This window comes from Mesocricetus auratus, unplaced genomic scaffold (assembly GCF_017639785.1).
Source record: "Mesocricetus auratus isolate SY011 unplaced genomic scaffold, BCM_Maur_2.0 Super-Scaffold_100006, whole genome shotgun sequence".
Classification (NCBI taxonomy): domain Eukaryota; kingdom Metazoa; phylum Chordata; class Mammalia; order Rodentia; family Cricetidae; genus Mesocricetus; species Mesocricetus auratus.
Genome location: NW_024429190.1, coordinates 45,614,745 through 45,633,487, shown reverse-complemented (window position 1 = coordinate 45,633,487; position 18,743 = coordinate 45,614,745). Strand labels below are relative to the sequence as shown.

The 18,743-nt window shown below is 42.9% G+C and overlaps 1 protein-coding gene across 6 annotated transcripts in view; it reads right to left on the bottom strand.

Annotated features, from left to right (window-relative positions):
- Limch1 (LIM and calponin homology domains 1) overlaps positions 1-18,743 on the bottom strand; it is a 306,367-nt gene that overhangs the window by 142,758 nt on the left and 144,866 nt on the right. For all 6 annotated transcript variants that reach the window (XM_040747146.1, XM_040747148.1, XM_040747145.1 and 3 more), the window contains exon 3: positions 14,027-14,096. In XM_040747146.1, coding sequence (XP_040603080.1) covers positions 14,027-14,096 — 70 coding nt within the window. The remainder of the gene's footprint in view (positions 1-14,026; positions 14,097-18,743) is intronic.

Sequence of the window (18,743 nt, the reverse complement as noted above, 5' to 3'; positions counted from 1 at the left end):
CAAACATGGAGGCCTGAAAGAGAGGTGTATTCTTGTCCTTCTTTACCTAAGCTAAAAGACTTACAGTCATCCATAGCACTCACCACACCTGCAGAGAAAGCAAGTGTGGCTCACACCCTGGGGAGCAGACTGCAGGGTCCCAGGCAGCTGCAGAAACGTGCAGCCTGTGGTAGTCCCCACCTACACAGTGTGGAACAATTCCCTTCTCCCCCAGCTGCCGAATCAGCCAGGCTGGAATGGTCCAGTGAGAACACTTAGACTCAGGAGATATTTGGTTTACTCGGCACCATGAAGGGAATCGCAGTAGTTCAGGGAGAGAATAAAAACGAGGAGTTGGCAGAATAAAGGTGATAAAAATAGATTTTCCAACCCTATGAAGATGAATCATTTTGCCACGGGGATTAGTGAAGCTGTGTCAATTTGGTTTTTGATCCAGTCCCATAAATTTGATGACAGGATATTTCCTTCCCTTGATAAGCAGTGCCATGAAGTCTTCAGTGTTCGGACAGCTTTGACAGAATTTTATTAGAAGACTGCCAGGAATAATGTCCAGTCCTTTCTCTGCCTGTTATAAATATAGACCGTGGTGGACAAGGACCAGGGAGTAAGGCGGTTTATGCAGCCCTTGAACCCAGAACCACTATGTCTTCCTCCCTGTCCAGTTTTCCTTTGATTATTTCCCTCTTTGCTGCCAGGAGAGGAGATTTTTTCACAATGCAAAGGGGGCAGTTGAGACAAGAGCACAGTGAACAAGAGGTCCTGGGTGAGAGGTACCTCCAAGGTATGCAGTCACATCTCTATGACACCAGGTGCTGTCGGGAATGACTCTGTGTTGGCATCAGTCTTCAAAGCACGGCAGGGTTGCTTCTCATTGGCAAAATGCTTAGCCTCCTCTTGAGTTTGACAAATTAATGCATCTATGCCTTTAGCCACATACCCATAAAGGAAAAAGACAATATTCTGCTTAGCAGATAAAGCCCATTTAAAACAACTGGTGTGGGGGGGGGTGTAAAAGTAAAAATCTTTATCAAGGGTTAAGTGATAGGAAACTGATCTTGGGATTACTTTAGCCATAGTCATAAAAAGGAATGTTTGAAACTAAATGTAAAAATCGACATAGCCTCCTTCTTTCTCCCCTGAACACCCATCACATATACTTTGCAGTAAGGGATCTTACTCACCCCAGCATGTCCTCATACTCTGCACTGAGCTCCAGCAGACCCCCCACACAGGGAGATGGGAGATGCAGCTCCCCTCACGTGAGCCGCTCACAGCAGCCCAGATGCCCCTACATTCTCTTGCCCAGCAAGATCCTCACCACTGCAGAGCCATGCTCGGAGCAGAACAGGCTGCAAGAGCGGAAATGCTGATACAGGGAAGGAGAATGAAGTGCCAGAGAGTGGATTGCCACACCTATTGCGAAGGGAGGCGGGATTCTGCTCCCTTGGAGGAAGAGGGGAAAATGTCCCTAGAGCTCCAGAGACCCAGATACATTTCTACAAGGCAACGCGGTAAAAGTCTCTGGCACACAGTAGGCTTGCAATACCGTCAGCCATTCTGGAACTGGACAGAAGGAAGCGTGTCTCAGGGCACAGGCAGGCTCGAGTTCCGACTCTGAGACAGACCAACTGTGTGGTTCCGAGTCAGTTAGCTCCTTCTGCTGTCAGTTTCCCCATTTCTAAAAGAACAGCATTGTTAAACAGCTAGATGGCTCCTAGTCCTGCAACCATGAAGGTAAACAAAAGCCTAATAAACAGTAAGCACTGCTATGGTTTACTGAAAACATCCTACATACCATTCACCATCATCTCACACATTTCATGTGTGTCAGCTTGCTTGGTCCCACAGTGCTGAGGGGAGATTTATTAGCCCCATTTTACAGATGAGGAAACTATCACACGCGCTCTGAGAATCCCCATGAACATAAAAGATCATCATATCCATTCGGTGTTTTGAATTTAAATGGTGGCATTTAATCTCTGTGCTTGAAACTGAGATGACATCTGAGAATGGAATCCAGGGCTGCTGGGTGATTAATGTGTTTAGAGTCTCTGCTGGTGTAATTCTGAGATACCAGCATTTACGGTTATAGTCGCTCATGCTACTGCAGAATCCATTTCCCACCTGTTGTTTTTTATTAAAACTCCATAAAGGGCATGAAATATTTCTTTGTGCAGATTCTAAAAACAGGGTCCTGAAATATGTGAGCAGAAATACTGTGCGTGGATTTACTGCTTGGAATTTTCAGGTGCCATAAAACACAGTGTTTACAACCAATCCATCACTTATAAAAGTTTATTGGATTGATAGGCCAGCAGACTCTCTGGTATCCTGCCATTTATTGACACCAATATATCATAGGGTAGGCTGGCTTTTACCATTTATTAATAACTTCTGTGTTTCCCGGACCGCTCTCTGTTTCCTTCCTTTGTGCCTTCCTTTGTCGCTATTGTCACTTACTCTGCTTTCTAGGTAAAATATTTACTTCAGGAGAGTTTTTGAATTTACAGAAAATTTGCAAAAATAAGAGAGTTGCAATACAGCCGAGACCCTGAGCCTCCATGCTTGGGACCATCTGTAACAGCTGGTAGAAAGATGCATGCAGAGACTGCTGTGAGCCAGACTCTGTTTCTCTCGTACTTCCTCATTTTCCCTAATGCTCTTTTTCAGCTCTTTGGTACCACCGAGGCCAGCACATCACACTGTCAGCACGTCTCCTTAACATCCTCAGGACTTTCTTTGTTTCTGAAACCTGCCCTGTTCCTTATGACCTTGGCAATTGTGAGGAGCTCTGCTCCTTCCCGTACCTTCTAGAATCTTTTCTACTTGACTTTGCTGGGTTTTTTTCCCTCATGCTTAACCGTGTGAGGGGGCCCATTAAGGTTAAGTACTATTTTTGCAACATTGTATCATCCACAGTTTTTATTTTACATTGGGTTTTTTGTTTGTTTTGTTTTGCTTTTTTGGTTTTGTTTTCTCACTTTTTGTGGGGTTGGGGGTGGCTGTCTCATTTTTCCAGGCTGGTCTTTAACTCCTGGTTTCAAGTGATCTTCCTGCTTCCATTCTTTGAGTAAGGACTATTATAGGTCTGTGACAGCAGGCCTATCAGTCATCATATTTTTAAAAGCTTTATATGGAAGTCAAACAGAAGCTTTAAGGTAAGAAAAACAGAACTTTGGAAAAGGCAGTTAAGTGGCGAGGCCTTTACTCAGTCACCCTGCATTTTACACTGTTGAGAGGAAGAGAGTGACAGAAACTAACACTCACCTCCACTTTTAGATGAACGTGGAACCCTGCTCAGTGGGAAGCCAGCTAATTACCAGATAGGTGTCTAGCGATTCTTTTGAAATGCTTGCCAAGACAAACTTTCTACAAACACAGTCTCAGAGGAAGGCACACTGGAAGAGCAATGCTGTTTCAGACAAGTATGGCCAACGGTTCATTTATGCCTTCACCTGGGAAGGAACTTTTTTTTCTTGTCAAACTGTAGAACCCCTCTGAACTCAAGTTGGAAGTCTATGGTAAGAACTAGTTCCATGGAAATTTCTTTATGTAAGCTGTGACTATGTGTTCCCGCTCTCATATATTTTCCCTCACAGGTCCTAATTAAAGGTTTTATTCCCAAGAGAGGAAAGCAAGGAAGTGATGTAATGTCATAAGCTGCTGAGCTCTGCCCAGTGAAAGATAAGGGAAAACAACTGGGCTCTTTCTTCAAAGAAGGTTTGTTTTTTTTTTTCTTCCCTCAGAGACAGGAAGAAGAAAAAAAACCTAAGAGGAAGGATAAAAAAGCTTACAGAATTTCTATATATAACTCCCACCTTTGCAGGGACATAAAGTTTGGAAAGTAATTTTTAGTGCATAAGGAGGTCATTCCACCTCAGCAAGAAACTCCAGTCATTCATAGTGTGTGAGTAAGAAGTTAGGCTGGCTTACCCACTGTAATGGGTTAAATTGTACCCCCCCCCAAAAACACCTCAGAATTTGACTGTATTTGACTCTAAAGAGGTCATTAAGTTATAGCAGATCATCTCAGTGAAACCTAAGCCAAGCTGGGATGGTGTGTCCTCATAGAAAGTGAAAATGCGAGTCGGGCGGTGGTGGTGCACGCCTTTAATCCCAGGACTTGGGAGGCAGAGGCAGGCGGATCTCTGTGAGTTCAGAGGCCAACCTGGTCTACAGAGTGAGTTCCAGGACAGCCTCCAAAGCCACAGAGAAACCCTGTCTTGAAAAACCAAAAAAAAAAAAAGTGGAAATGCAAGCACAGACAAGCATGTAACAATGCAAAGGATGGCCATGTCCACAGTAAAGAGAAAGGCTCAGAAGAAATCAGGCCTCATCGCACCTGGACCTTGGACTTTCACATTCCTCCAGAACTGTGAAAATCCATGACGCTGCTACTCAAGCTCCCTGGTGTGTGGCACTTGTTACAGCAGTTGAGCAAACTGACACTCTCCTGGCACTAAAGGTAAAAGTCAAGGGGAGGAGACAGGCTTAGAGCATGAGCCTGGTGGGGCTTACCTAACAAGCTGTCAGTCAGTTAGACAAAGGACTTTCAAAGTCTCCATCGGTCCTGACTTCAAATCTCACTCCAACAATGGCTCCTCCTGTGGCTTAAAGTCCCTTCTGTCTCTCTCCTTTTCCTTAAGTCCTCTCAGTACTGCTTAAGCATACCTAAAGACAAGACTACAATTGGAGGTGGGGGCAAATTCAAAGCTTGTGATTTATAAGACAAGAAATGGTTTGCTTTTTGTCCATACTTGAACATAAAGATTTAATGCCAAAAGTTCTCATTCATTAGCTAAGTCCAAATTTTGTCATTTCCCCCCTGAGTTCCAACCCAACTTGTCCTTTGCTCTGCCAGACAGCTGCTCATGACTGTCTCTTAGAGATAGCCAAGTCAGTACGCCCAAAACAGAACTGATCTTTGTTCTTGGAACCCATTTCCCATTCCCCTGGTCCCATGATCCCTATTAATGGCATTAGCATCCTCCAAGTACTCAGGTCCAAACATGGATGTCATCTTCCTAGCATTATTTATTGTGTTTCACCAGGTCCAACACATACATATTTTTAACATCTGAAATAAAGCTGCCTCTTTCCATTGCTGGTGCCTTAGCATTGTGCCATAATTGAATTGGCAGGTGGTTTTTATTAGCTACACTCCTAAAGACAGTATGTCTTATAAAAATGATGGCTTATTGCATTTGGAGACAAATTCTATCTTCTTATGCCCATTCCCCCTGGCCTTCATCTAGAATTAGATTTGTATCATCTCTCATTTGGATTTCTTGTCTCCCAGTCAACTGATTTTATTCCTGGTTTCTTCCTATCATCGGCTTCCCACATTGTTAGTGTTTAAATCTGAAATTTCTTCCCAAAGTTCATGTGTTAAAAGCTTGGTCTCCATCGCAGCAGTATTAAGAGGTGGGACCCTGAGAAGTGACTGGATCATGAGGATGCAAACTTAAACATTGACAAAGTCACAGCTGAGCAAGCTATTACGAGGCGTGCCTAGTGGGAGAAGATAGGTCATTGGGAATGTGTTGTTGGATGATATGCTTTCTCCAGCCTCTTCTCTGCCTGTGTCCTTTGTGGCTGCCATGAAGATAGGAGTCTCTTCTGCCACACATTCCTACTTCCATAACACCCTGCCTCCTGTCAAGCCCAAAGCAATGAACCACAAAAAGCTGGCTAGCCACACACCTGCAGAGTTATTTACAACACAGAAGTCCTTTGCTTTCAGTGGGTCCCAGTGCAGGGAAAAGGAGACCAACTCCCTATACATGGCATTTCTGGCCTTGGTATACCCTTTCCGGTTCACTTTCCAAAACACGGATTCGCTCAGAGACCCTTAGCTCCACATACAGTCATATGGAAAGTCTGGCCACACACAGACAGCATCTAGCTTGACCTTCTACATTCCTAACAGGAACGTCCTTTCCACAAGCTCAGTGCACTTAGCATCCCTGGGAGCCTTGGTGGCACCTCACCTTCCAAAGCAGGTTTTGACCTCAAGTCAACCCGCCTTCCTTGTTAGTCACTGCATATTAGACTTTTTTAGCACTCTACAGTTGACCCAATGTTAGACTTACTTATTTGTCTTCTAGAAGGAGATCTCCTAAGTTAAAGGTTTTGCCTTACATCAGAAGTAGATTCTCATTTGGAAGGCCAGAGAAAACAAACCATCTCTTGTGGTGCAAAAACAGAAGGAAACAAAACAAAAAAACAAAATGAGAAAACAAACTGGATGCCATACAAGAGAGACTGTCCCAGGAAACTGCAATCTTTAAAGTCCTCTGACCCTAGGGACATGTCTTCAGAAGAAGGAGAGATTTGCAGGTCAGTAGAGATGCTTCTAGGTTTACAATGGGGATGAGTCCTGACAAACACGTCCTAAGTTAAAAATTCAGTTAACACATCTACCCCACCAAACATCACACCCAGGGACACGGGGCACAGTGGTGCATGTTGCTTACTCTTATACATGTGTGACTCACTGGGAACTGTGGCTCCTGACAGTGACAGGATTTAGGATGTCACACTGCATACCACCAGCCCAGGAAAAGATCAAAGTATAGACTCTACTGAATGGACATCACTTAGCATCATAGTAAAGTCAAATCATTGTGAACCAAGCCAGCTGGAGAGTGTATGTATAACAATTTCATCCCCTGTGACACGAAAGCCTCAAGGCTCCCAGGGATCACTCCTGGTATTTGAACCCTTAAACAGCCTCCTTCGCTGAAGTGTGGGCTGGATCCAGTGACTTGCTTTTAAATAAATGAGTGTGGCGGAAGTGACGATATGCCACCTCACAGACTGAGGTATAAAGGACTCTGACTTCTGCCTGAAGTGTTTGTGCTCTCTCTCATTCACCCCCTCTTCTTCTTTTCCTCTCTCCCTCCCTCTTTCTGTCTGTCTCTCTCCTTCCTTCCCTCTCTCCATATCCCTCCTCCTCCTTTTAAGCAACTGCCCTAAGCTCTGCTCAGACTCCTAACCCATGGGAACCATATGATAACTAATGTTGTGGGGTTTAGCTACCGAAGTTGGGTAGTCAGTTTGTTACACAGCAGCGGATAACTAATAAACTTTCCAAGTAAGAAAACCTGAAGAGAGGTCATAAGTATAGTATAAGAAACAAAAGTTATCAAAGCTTCTGCCCAGAACTGAACAAGGAGACTAACGTGTCGGTCTGATCTGAGCATATTAGCCAACACACACAAGTTGCATATACAGCAAACAGTAGTCTATGTTGTTTGCCCTTATGTATGTACAGGTGACCAGAAGCTATGACTCCTGCCACTGTCGAGATTCAGAATGTCATACCGTACATCATCATTCCAGGAAAAGATCAAAGTATAACTTCTACTCAATGATCATCACTTTTACACTATGGTAAAGTAAAAAAGAAAAAAGTGAACCAAAACAGTTAGTGAGTGTACGTACAATTCTTTCACCCTGGTGTCAAGCAGATTCTTAGAGTATCCTCGGCTTCACTGGTCATCAGAATGTTCCTTTGACCCATCTAACTCACTGTGGAGAAAGGCTGTCACCATTTGACAGGCCATGTCTGCATAGTCATTATGCAGCCATATCTTTTGAGTTGGGTTGCAACTTAATTGTGGTCTTGTTCCTGAAGAATCATGGATATGAGAGAGAAACTTGGACTCTAACGTAGCCCAAGAAGAGCCTGAAAAGCCTCTATTATTGTGTGCTTGGATTCCTTTCCATATACATCTGACAACTTTATAAAAGTAAGGAAAAGAAGAGGCTCAGAATGGTCTGCACATTTACAAGCTAATTGTGGAGACTGCTACAATCAGCACACAGCCAGAAACAACCTGGAAGATATCATATAAACTACTCCTCTCCCCAATTCATGTTCCATCATTCAACTGAAAACAGGGCTGAATGTACCAAGAAAAAAGACCCTCACTTTTTTGTTGACCCCCCTCTACAGTCTGCACTATTTTATGTATAAACCAAGTAAAATGCTAACAACCATGCCGACTGCAGCTTGGCCTTGGCACCAACCTTGACAGCAGTACATTGAGCATTCCTCCTGTATACCATGTGGGAACACAAGCAAGGCTTCTCATACTGTGCCAGGGATGGGAATAAAAGATGTGTCACGAAATTCAGAGCTGGCTGAGATACTCCGCAAGATCTATTTACTTCCTTCACATAGAACAGCCAGCTACCAGTCCTCACCCACAGAGAGCCTTGCCATCAGGGCTGCCCAAACCCATCATACAGTGACCCCCAAGAGCAGAGCTGTAGGCACAAGACACCAGGGTGGGCTTTCAAGCCTCCTCTCCTTCACCATCTAGAGTGGGAATGCCAGGTCTTTACATCCTTAGGTCTTTGTTACCCCAAATCAGAATCTTCAGTGAGGGCAACTCTATCTAGCTGGGGTGTTTGGCACTAGAAAAGGCTAGTCTTTGGTTACATCAGAAAGAAGTTAAGAAAGAAAAAAGACAAGATCTGCTACAGTGTGAGTCTGTGCAGTTTCAGTTGCTGGTAGAGAAACGCTTAAAGAGAACTGGGGTACATGAAATACATGTGTGTATGAGATAGAATCCGTGTGTGTGTGTGTGTGTGTGTGTGTGTGTGTGTGTGTGTGTGTGTGTGAGAGAGAGAGAGAGAGAGAGAGAGAGAGAGAGAGAGAGAGAGAGAGAGAGAGAGAGAGAGAGAGAGAATGTGTACATGCACATGTGTGAGCATACCGGCATACACAAACTGTCTGATATTCAAAAATATCATTTTATGTGTGTGAATATTTGCCTGCTAGTATGTATGTGCACCATGTACAAGCCTAGTGTGTGTGGAGGCCAGAAGAGGGGCCAGATCCCCTGGAACTGGAGTTATAGTCAGTTATAGTCAGTAAGACACCATGTGGATGCTGGGAGCCAAACCAGGATTCTCTATAAGAGCAGCAATTGCTCTTAACCACCAGCCACCTCTCCAGCCCCCAGCAAAGATTTTTTAATGCTTTCTTATTATGGGTAGCCAGACTACACTTCACTGGTTTAGATTCCTGGGATGTGGCCACATGAAGCTTGTTTTAATAGAGTTGGCAGAAACGCTTCATTTAGGGTCCACAATCCCCTGCATTGAATTCATTAAGTGAACGCATCTGAAACAAGAAGGGTGGTGGTCTTCTAAAACCATGTGAGGTCTCCTTGGAGGTCAAGGCTTCCAAACAAGCGTTTGGAAGTATTGCATTCATGTCTACATGATGAGGTCTGAAGGAGACAGTGTGACACAGCAGAAAATCACAGTACCCGAAGCTCGGTGGGCCCAGCTTTAAATTCCAACCCTGTCTCTTATTAACTGGAGAGAAGAGTGAATGAGTTTGAAGGAGCAGTGTGGTTGCTGAGATCCAGTCAGGGTTGAGCAAGCATCTCAGTGTGGATGCAAGGAGTAAGAAGCCCATCAGGTGCTGGCCCTGGCACAGAACAGACATTTAACATGTGAGTGTAAACGCTGCGATAACTAAGTTACACCCTGGTCCTCCTCACTGTCTACGTTGCCTCTCTTGAGGACGAAAGCAATGACTTTCATTGGAATAGACACAGAAGCAAAGAAGAGAATTTTTGGTGAGCCTTCTCAGAACTAGCTGTCTGTTGGAGGAGGGAGAAAGCTAGAAATGCTGAGAGAAGTGATAGCCCACCTATCTACCCCAAAGATAGGGTGTTCCTAAGAGTGGACTGGCACACGGGAGCTCACCTCAGGATAGGTCTGGGGAGACCTCTCATTGCTGGTGTCACCCAAACACCTGGGGCCCAAGTTTACTATCTTGTCCTTTTCCTAAAGAGATGAAGTTTGCATAAAACTTTTCACACCTGCTTTCAACAGCTTCACAAACCCACCTTTCGTCTAAAACAATGCCTTTAATCTTCTTACAGTCTGGAAATATCCACAGCCCTTTCATCAGTCCCCCTGCTGTGATCTCCCTCAAAGACATCAACCACTCTGCAGATGCCTTCTGGAAGCTCCCAGAAGTCCACGGAGTTCCCAGAAACTTCCATTTCATCCACTTCAGGAAGCTCAGCTCTACCCATATTTGAAATAGTATTTGGTCAGAGAAAAACACACCCCTTAATAAAAAAAATCATTTCTGAGTGGTTTAAGGTGACTAGATGATGGGGTAGACTTTGCCTTTCCTCTTGCTTGAAGAATTCAAATAATCTATCATGAATCTGCCTCATCTTCAACTGGGAACACTTGGCTAGGTGACAGAAGAGTGGCTAGGATTCAGCACACATCTCAGCTTTTACTGTTTGTCTAACCTGGAGCAAATAATCCCCCACTAGATGCCCTCATGTCCGAGTCTGTAAAATAGATGTAACTACAACAACATCTTTCCTTCTGCAAGCTTTCTTCCCTCAGACCAGTCTCGTTCCTGTGGTCCCAGATGCAAAATCAAATGAACACTTTAAGATAGCTCTAAGAAGGCAGTGTCCTTTCCCCCAATATCATCTGTTTCTATTACACTTCTCATATGCATATGTAAAATATAATAAAATCTCAGTAACCCAAAGATCAAACTGCAAGCTCCCACAGTAAGGAAGGCCTTGGTGTGCAATGGCCTTCAACATCCTCTCTAATGATCGCTAACTGGACCGTCAGGATGTGACTCGGTTGTGCAATGCTAATGAGCTGACAGACTAAAGGGACACTTAAAAAGAATCTTTGGTAGGCCAAGCTCTGAATTTGAGGTCATTCTCTCTGGCAGCAGCAAACAGTCTCACTAATGCCTACAGAAGAATGCAAGCATCTGCAGGCAGTCACCAGGCAGCTTCAGATGTCACAGAAGGAACACAAACCTGGATCCAGGGTCTGCTGTGAGTTCTTGCCAGGAAACGGTTTTCAGCTACTTTGTTTTAACACCTTCACTCCCTGAATTCTCTGTAACCACAGCTGGGGAGGTAAAATGCACCTATTCATGCCTCTGTGAATCTGCATGTGTTTGTAATTCTGGATTGGTATGTGAAAACACTTTGCTATTTATCTTCAGGTTGAGTGACTGGGCCATCTTTCTGGATTGACTTCTCAACACTAAGCCATTAGGAGACACACATACACAGAGACACACATACATAATAGATACAAACACAGAGAGACACACACATACATATACATATATAAATATACAGTCTCCTCACCGTCTCTCTCAGGACAAAACATCCCTCCAGCCACACTTCTCAGGAGACGTGAGACATCTTGATCAATAGTTGGCTGGTTGTCTGCCAACTCCCTGGCAAGGTACACCCTAACCTGGAAGTCTTCAGACACATTTGAGGTACAGCACAGAGTTTCCTCCATCTTGAATTCGGGTTTTTTTTTTTTTTTTGGTTTTTTACGAGACAAGGTTTCTCTGTATTGTTTTCGAGGCTGTCGGTCCAGCCTGGCCTCGAACTCACAGAGATCCGCCTGCCTCTGCCTCCCGAGTGCTGGGATTAAAGGCGTGCGCCACCACCGCCCGGCCCATCTTGAATTCTTACTGAGGCCATTTTAGGTTTAACTAAAATTTGACCTCTTTGATAGAGAACTCCATTTGAAAATTACCCAACTCTATCCCAGGAACCCAAGTTCAAGCTACCCCAGCTAACTTAGCTTCTGTTAAACTGCCTGCTTGTGCAAGACCCCCTACAGATAACTGCTTATCTAAGTTTCTGTTAAACTGCTTGCTTGCATAAAACTTCTCCTTGCAGCTGCCAAGTGAATTACTAGGATGTATGTGGTTTTGCTTTTGAAAACCCCTTACCCTAAATACTTGGGGCTACAGTTGGGTCCCAAATGCCTAAATGTAATCCCAGCTGGCTGGAATAAAGACTTCCAATGGGTTATAAAGTGTATCTGACTGGTCACTCTGGTGAGCAACCCATAACAATGAATATGAGGAGGAATTTCATAAGAAAATATACGTGACAAAGAATGAAAACAAGCAGGGAAATGTCAGCTAGAAAAGATCCAGAACATAGGAGAAAAAAGAGAGAAAGAGAGAGAGGAGGAGAAACAGAAGTCAACTATATAAGCAGGGAAGCAAAGCTGACGTGTCATTGCTTAAATCAAATTGCCCAACATGTAAAGAACAGCATTTGATCTATGGTAAATAATACCAGAATAGGACTGGGAAGCTGGGGTAAAGGGTCAGAGTGCTCATGCTGCAAGCATGGGTACCTAAGTTCAAATCTCTAGTACTCACTTAAAAAGCCAAGCACGTCTGTACAAGCCATAAACCCCAGTAAGATCCAGGTTCAGTGAGGCACACTGTTTCAAGGCAATAGCAAGAAGAAGAATAAAACAAGACACCCAAAGACCTACTCCAGCCTCCTTATGCGCATACATGGGAATGTGCACACAGATATTCCTAAGCATGCACCACACTGCACACATGATTACTCCTCAAGAAAGACTATCAAAACAATTGGATGTCCTCAAACATGTAACATTACTGAAACATTTAGAATCAAGGTTTCCAACCCCTCTTTCCCTCAGCTACTGTGTACAGAACCTTGTGCAGCTCCCAAGCATTTACTGGGGCCTCCCTCATTTTGTGCCTCATCTTATTCCTGGGACACTAATCCCTAGAGCTCCAAGGTCAGCAAGGTCAGAGGCTGCCACGGGTTCAAGGCCAAACAGATACACATCAGTCATAAAGACCATAGCTTCAACATCTGGAAGAGATGGCTTTAATAAAATGTTCTAAAATAATGGATGTACATACATACTAACATATGTGATATATCAAAAATACTCATATATTATATGCTTTGTAAAATTTATTTAAAACCATCCTTCCTAAGTTTATTCATTTACCCCCCTCCCTATTTATTAGCTTACTTAGCTGCATGACTCTGACAAATTAGATGGAATTTTTAATGACTAATCTCTAACTCTCTACCAACCAATATAGGAATGAAAATGTATCCACAGAAATAGCAATTCTTAACGAAAGAATCCAGTTTACTCAACTTGCTGGTAACATGCCTTTCCATCAGGACCCCCACAGTCTTCAAGCACAATAGCTTCTTGTCACATCTAATTTTAACCAGTCATCATGATATAACTAAGAAACTTTAAAACAATCAGCAAGGCCTATGCAGGAGGCAGCCTAAATTCTTGACATTTTTCTCATTGTTTTCCTGCAAAAACACAGGCAGAGAAGGCGATAATCAAGGAAACAGCCAGAGAATCATTACCAGGCCACACATCCGTGTGTGTGTGTGTGTGTGTGTGTGTGTGTGTGTGTGTGTGTGTGTGTGTGTATGTGTGCAGTGTAGCTCCTTCATGAATTAAGATTTGGTCATCTTCCTGTTCTGCATTTTTCTACAAAAGGCAGCGTTAGTTAAATGGCTACTATTTATTGCCAAGACTTATAAAACATATCAATACCTGAAAAATATATCCTGCCTGATCCGATGCAAACATGTGAGTTCTACAGATCTCATGAGAGGGCTTGGAAGAGCTGGGCGTATTCTTGCATGGGTCACCAGGTAACAAACACTGGATAACCCTGGCATGAGTCTTAGGAAGACTCATGAGTCTTGGGAAGAATTGCTTTCAACTAGCCAGTGCCGGAACATTTAAACCAACACAGATTTTTAACACTGAAAGAGGCAACTTATTATGAAGTGATATTTCCTCTTGAAAGTTCTCTTTCCCACTTCTCCACTGAAGGGGAATGCAGCGAAGCGCTAAAAAGGGGAAATGTAATTAAAATCACATTCCCTTCCTGGGGTCAACCGAATTATCAGCCTCTCACCCCCAAACAAATTCACCTCTTCAAGACTGGAGGACTTAATCACTCTTTGGAAAAATACAAACAATGATTAAGATGCCATTTGGACATGACTGGAATTTTTCATGTTCAAGGAACCTCTGAGGGGAGCAGAGTCGACGCATTCTCATTCAAGTGGAATACATATCGCAGGAAGGAATGGTGATAAATGGCACTGCTGTGACCCTCAGGTTAAAGCAAAGGAATATTGGAAAATAAATCTCAATTGTGAATACTCACCAATCCTGCAATGGGGGTTGGCAATCTATTGATCTTTTTTACAAGTCCTGGCTTTATAGCATTCAGCAACCTGTCATGAAAAAGGCAGAATGTCAAGCAAGACATAAAGCAAGATGGATCATACAAATCACCTATATCCAGAGCTATGGCTAAATTGCTGAATAGGAAAAGCTGTGAATTTAAAGCATGCCGTAAATCTCAGTCATCTATCAGCCTTCCTGTGTAAGTAAAGAGCTCTGCCAACATCAAGTCTGTTGACAGCAGGTGGAGTCATCGAGTTTGGAAAGTTAGGAGAGGAGGAAGGAGAGACTGAGAAGTGCTTCATGGAAACGGACAAAGATGTGAGGTAGGCTGAAGCTCAGAGAGAACTGTCTAGAATCAGAGCCAGGTATTACAACCCAGGGCAGGTAAGGCATGTTGCCAATCCTCCTGGCTAAGGCAATGACCTCTCCAGGGATGGACTGGGTTCAGAGACCAACATAGATCTTTGCAAATGATTTGCCAAGACAAACTCTGTCTCCAGACCCTATTTATGCTTTGAGGAGAGTGGCTCATTAGATATGGTTGAGCTTCATTTAAAAACGGAAGAGTGTATTTTCTAAGAGGTTAACCAAACACAAGGTACAAAACGAGGCTGACCATGATTCCCTAGGTACCAAAAAAATTACTTGAACAAATGATTTTTCAGGACAAGCTTAAACACATGTAAAAGTGGAAATACAAGCAAGAGAATGCAGTCTGCAGGGACTATGACCTGCGTGTGAAGAGCTGTAAGAATGGCAAGCAATCTGTAAAATGAAAATACAGTTATCATTGGGGAAAAAGGTAGAAAGTAGTATTTGGAAAGTAGGATGTTCATTAAGGGCTGGCTGGCAGTTATGGATCATAGAATGAAGTACTTATTTAAGAATTAGACATTAGATGATTTGCCTCTGAATACTATGTAAAGAGAAATCAGAAGTTTATTATATCTCACGGATCAATAAGTTACAAACCCATGGGCCAAGGGTGTCCAATATCTGTCTTGTAAATGAAGTTTTACTGGCACACAGCCGCAGCCCAGCCCATTTGTCATGAGTAGTCTGCAGCTCCTCTTGTCTATAGACATAGTGTTCACTGGGAAGAGGGAGAACATATGGCCTACAAAGTGTGCGACTTTCCCTCTGTGGCCCTTTATAGAAAAGGTTTGCTGACTTCTACTCGACTTCCTGCAATCCAAGATTACAGTAAACACTCCAGGCGCCACACTTGAGAGGTTCTACAGGCCACTAACAGAGATTCCTTGAAACACTTCACACAGATGGAGGCAGCCTATAGCGGTGGGACCGGACACTCTGCTTTTGTACCAAAGCTCTTCGTATATTTTCATTACAAATCCCACTCACTGCTCCAGCATATGGTGAGAGTGGCATGGGACACTTGTGTCCCTAAGGTCAGCGTGGCTACTCTTTTCCATGAATCAAGTCAGTCGAGCCATGCCTTTAACCTTTTTGAAAAAGTACTTCTATAAAACCTATTCTGGCGTTATGACCTGGAAGAGACTTCCCATTTTACTGCATAGAAAACCGAGGTCTGGTATTGCTGAGCTACCTCCCCAGAGATGCTCAGAAGCCATACCGGATCCAGTAACCATGTGACCTGGGTCAGTATGTCTCTTAGATGGCATTAAAATGTCTTGTCTTTTGGCTTAAAGGATATAGTGTTTCCAAAGCAAAAAAAAAAAAGGGGGACAGAATTTTAAAAATTAATTTATCATTTTAATTACTTTTTCATACAATGTATTTTGATCTTGTTTTTCTGCTCCCCCACTCCTCTCAGAGCCTTCCCAGTTGCCCACCCACCTAACATTATGTTCTTCTATTCTCTTTCTCTCTCAAAAAAAGCAAAAACCTGCACAGAAACACAAAACCAAAAATCAAAGCAAACAAGCAAAAGATCAATAAGACAAAAAAATATGCCAAAACAAAAAGTCCACAAAAGGGAGTGTGTATGTGTGTGTGTGTGTGTGTGCGCGTGTGTGTATGTGTGTGTGTCTGTGTCTGTGTTGGACAACTATTCTTGGGTATGGGGACTTCTCCGAATTGTGGTTGATATAACTAGTGACACTTCATTGAAGAAAACTGATTTTCTCTTAGCCAGCAGGTATCAGTTGCAAATCGCTTCCTAGTTAGGTGTGGGACTCCATGACCACTTCCTCTTATTAGTGCTAGGATCCTTTCTGGCATGAACCTATGCAGGTCTTGTGCATTTTGCCATTGTATCTGTGAGTTCACATGTGCATTGGTCCTAATGTTTCTGGAAAACATGGTTTACTAGGTTGCATCCATCACCCTGGTTCTTATACTCTTTCTCTTCACATTCATAGTCCCCTAGGCCTTGAAGGAAGGGGTTTGATGAAGACATCCCATTTATGTTGAATAATCACATCTCCCCCTTCCTCCCTCTCCTCTCTCTCTCTGAACAACTGAATGGATAAAATTCTTAGTATGCATTATTTTTCTTAGTAGCTCCTCACAGTGTCATTTAAAATAAAATTATAAAAATATCTGTGTGCAGTATTGATAATTCAAAGGAAACTATATAGGAAAATGTAGAACAACAACTGTTGCTATGGTCGTGTGGGGCCTCAACTTGAACTTAAACACATATATTTTTTAAAAGGCAGATATAACCTATACCATACCATACCATACCATACCATACCATACCATACCACACCATACACTGTCCCCTACTCCTTTTCTTGGCAAAGTAGTCATCCCTCAGTATCCGCTGGGAATTACTTCCAGGTCCTCTTTGAGTACCAAAATCTCCAGATTCTCTAGTCTTTTATATATAAAATGATGTCATTTCTGCATTTTCCACATAATTTAAATTATCTCTCTGTATACTAAACACAATGCAAATACCACCCAGTAGTTCTTCTACTGTATTATTCAGGGAATAATGACAAGAGAAAAGGGTCTGTACATGTTTGATGGGGATAAGTCTTTTTCTCTAAATATTTTTGATTGTGGTTGGCTGAATCCATGATGAAGAGCCTATGGATACAGAGGAGCAACTGTCTGTCCTGGTGGCTGGGCAATCTGCCTTGGAGAGCACATGTTACCAATGCATATGGAAGCTATGTCCTTCCTAATAAACACGGAGAATGCTGGAGAGCTGATGGGGGGCTGGAAGAGCATTCATTCTGAGGATTGCCTGAATACAACATCTAGTTGGGTCCTTTTCTAATGATGTTACTGGCACATCTGTTAGCCTGTTTGATCAACTGTAATACAGGTTCAAACCGTGACTTTAAAGAGACGAGAAACTAGCACAGAGTCCAGCCCATACACTCTCTGGAACTATTTCTCCATGTTTTTGTGTAAGTGTTTTGACCATTGTAAATGGACTGATATACCATTTGTTTAAAGCATTTTAGATGTTAAAAAAATCAAATGAAATAGCATTGCGACTAGGTTTTAAGCCATATTGCTAACTAATAAAAGTAGGGGGGGAAACCTCTCTTCCATAATGTATTGGCTAAAATTCTTCTCAAAAGGCATCCTTTGTCTTTTGTATCCAAGGGACTTATTGATATTTGTAGTAATGATGGTTCTACTCACTCATCTTTCATAAACTCATTATTACAGTCATCCTTCATAGACTGCTCTGATGACAGACACTTCCCTATCCCATGAAGATGTTAAAATAAGTAAAGAAATAAAGCAAACTATGATGCTGCACTTTAATGAAAAGAACGATGGAAAATTACAACCTCTCTCAAACTGTTTCACTGAAAACAAAGCAAAAAAAAAAAAAGAAGGACATATTGCTCTCTCACACATTTAGGATATTTTCAGCTGTGTTTTTCCATGTAAACAGTCTCTCCATTCCATACAGAATTTACAGTATACAGTAATAAAAGATAACATCAAATTCACATTGTAGAGATGCCCAGCACCTGGATTTTATCTTGTATTTTGCCTTAAACTGAGGAAAACTTTCTGTGTATTAAGAAACAATGAGACATGCAACAAGAGCTATGAGGAAGAATATTCATCTATAATCTTACTTAAAGCCACAAATATGGTTCATTGTCACACCACCTATGTACAGACATCATGTGTGAAAAACATATGTAGCATGTAATCCAGTAAACACAGTTCTTAAAGAATAATGCATTATTGAGCTCCTTAAAAAAATATTGATCCAGGAAGGATACCAATGTTTCGACTCCATTTAACAACATTCTGCCTCCCACATGCAGTATGTGGTGGCCTCACAGCCATTTCTTTTTATTTAAATTAAAAACAATATTATTTTACATATCAATACCAGTTCCCTCTCCCTGCCATCCTCCCATACCCCTCCCCACCCATCTCCATCCTCCTCCCCATCTTCTTCCCAGGGAAGGTGAGACCTTCCATGGGGGAATCACATCTGCCCACCCCTCCCCACCCTCCATGTATCTAGGCTGAGTCTCCCAAAGTCCGTTCGTGCACTAGGGATAAATACTGGTTCCACCACCAAAGGCCCCATAAGCTGCCCAGGCCTCCTGTCATGTTCAGGGCGCCTGGTTTGGTCCTATGCTGGTTCCCCAGCTGTCTGGCTGGGGTCCATGAGCTCCCACTTGTTCAGGTCAGCTGTTTCTGTGGGTTTCCCCAGCACGGTCTTGACCCCTTTGCTCATCACTCCTCCCTTTCTATAAATGGATTCCAGGAGTTGGGTTCAG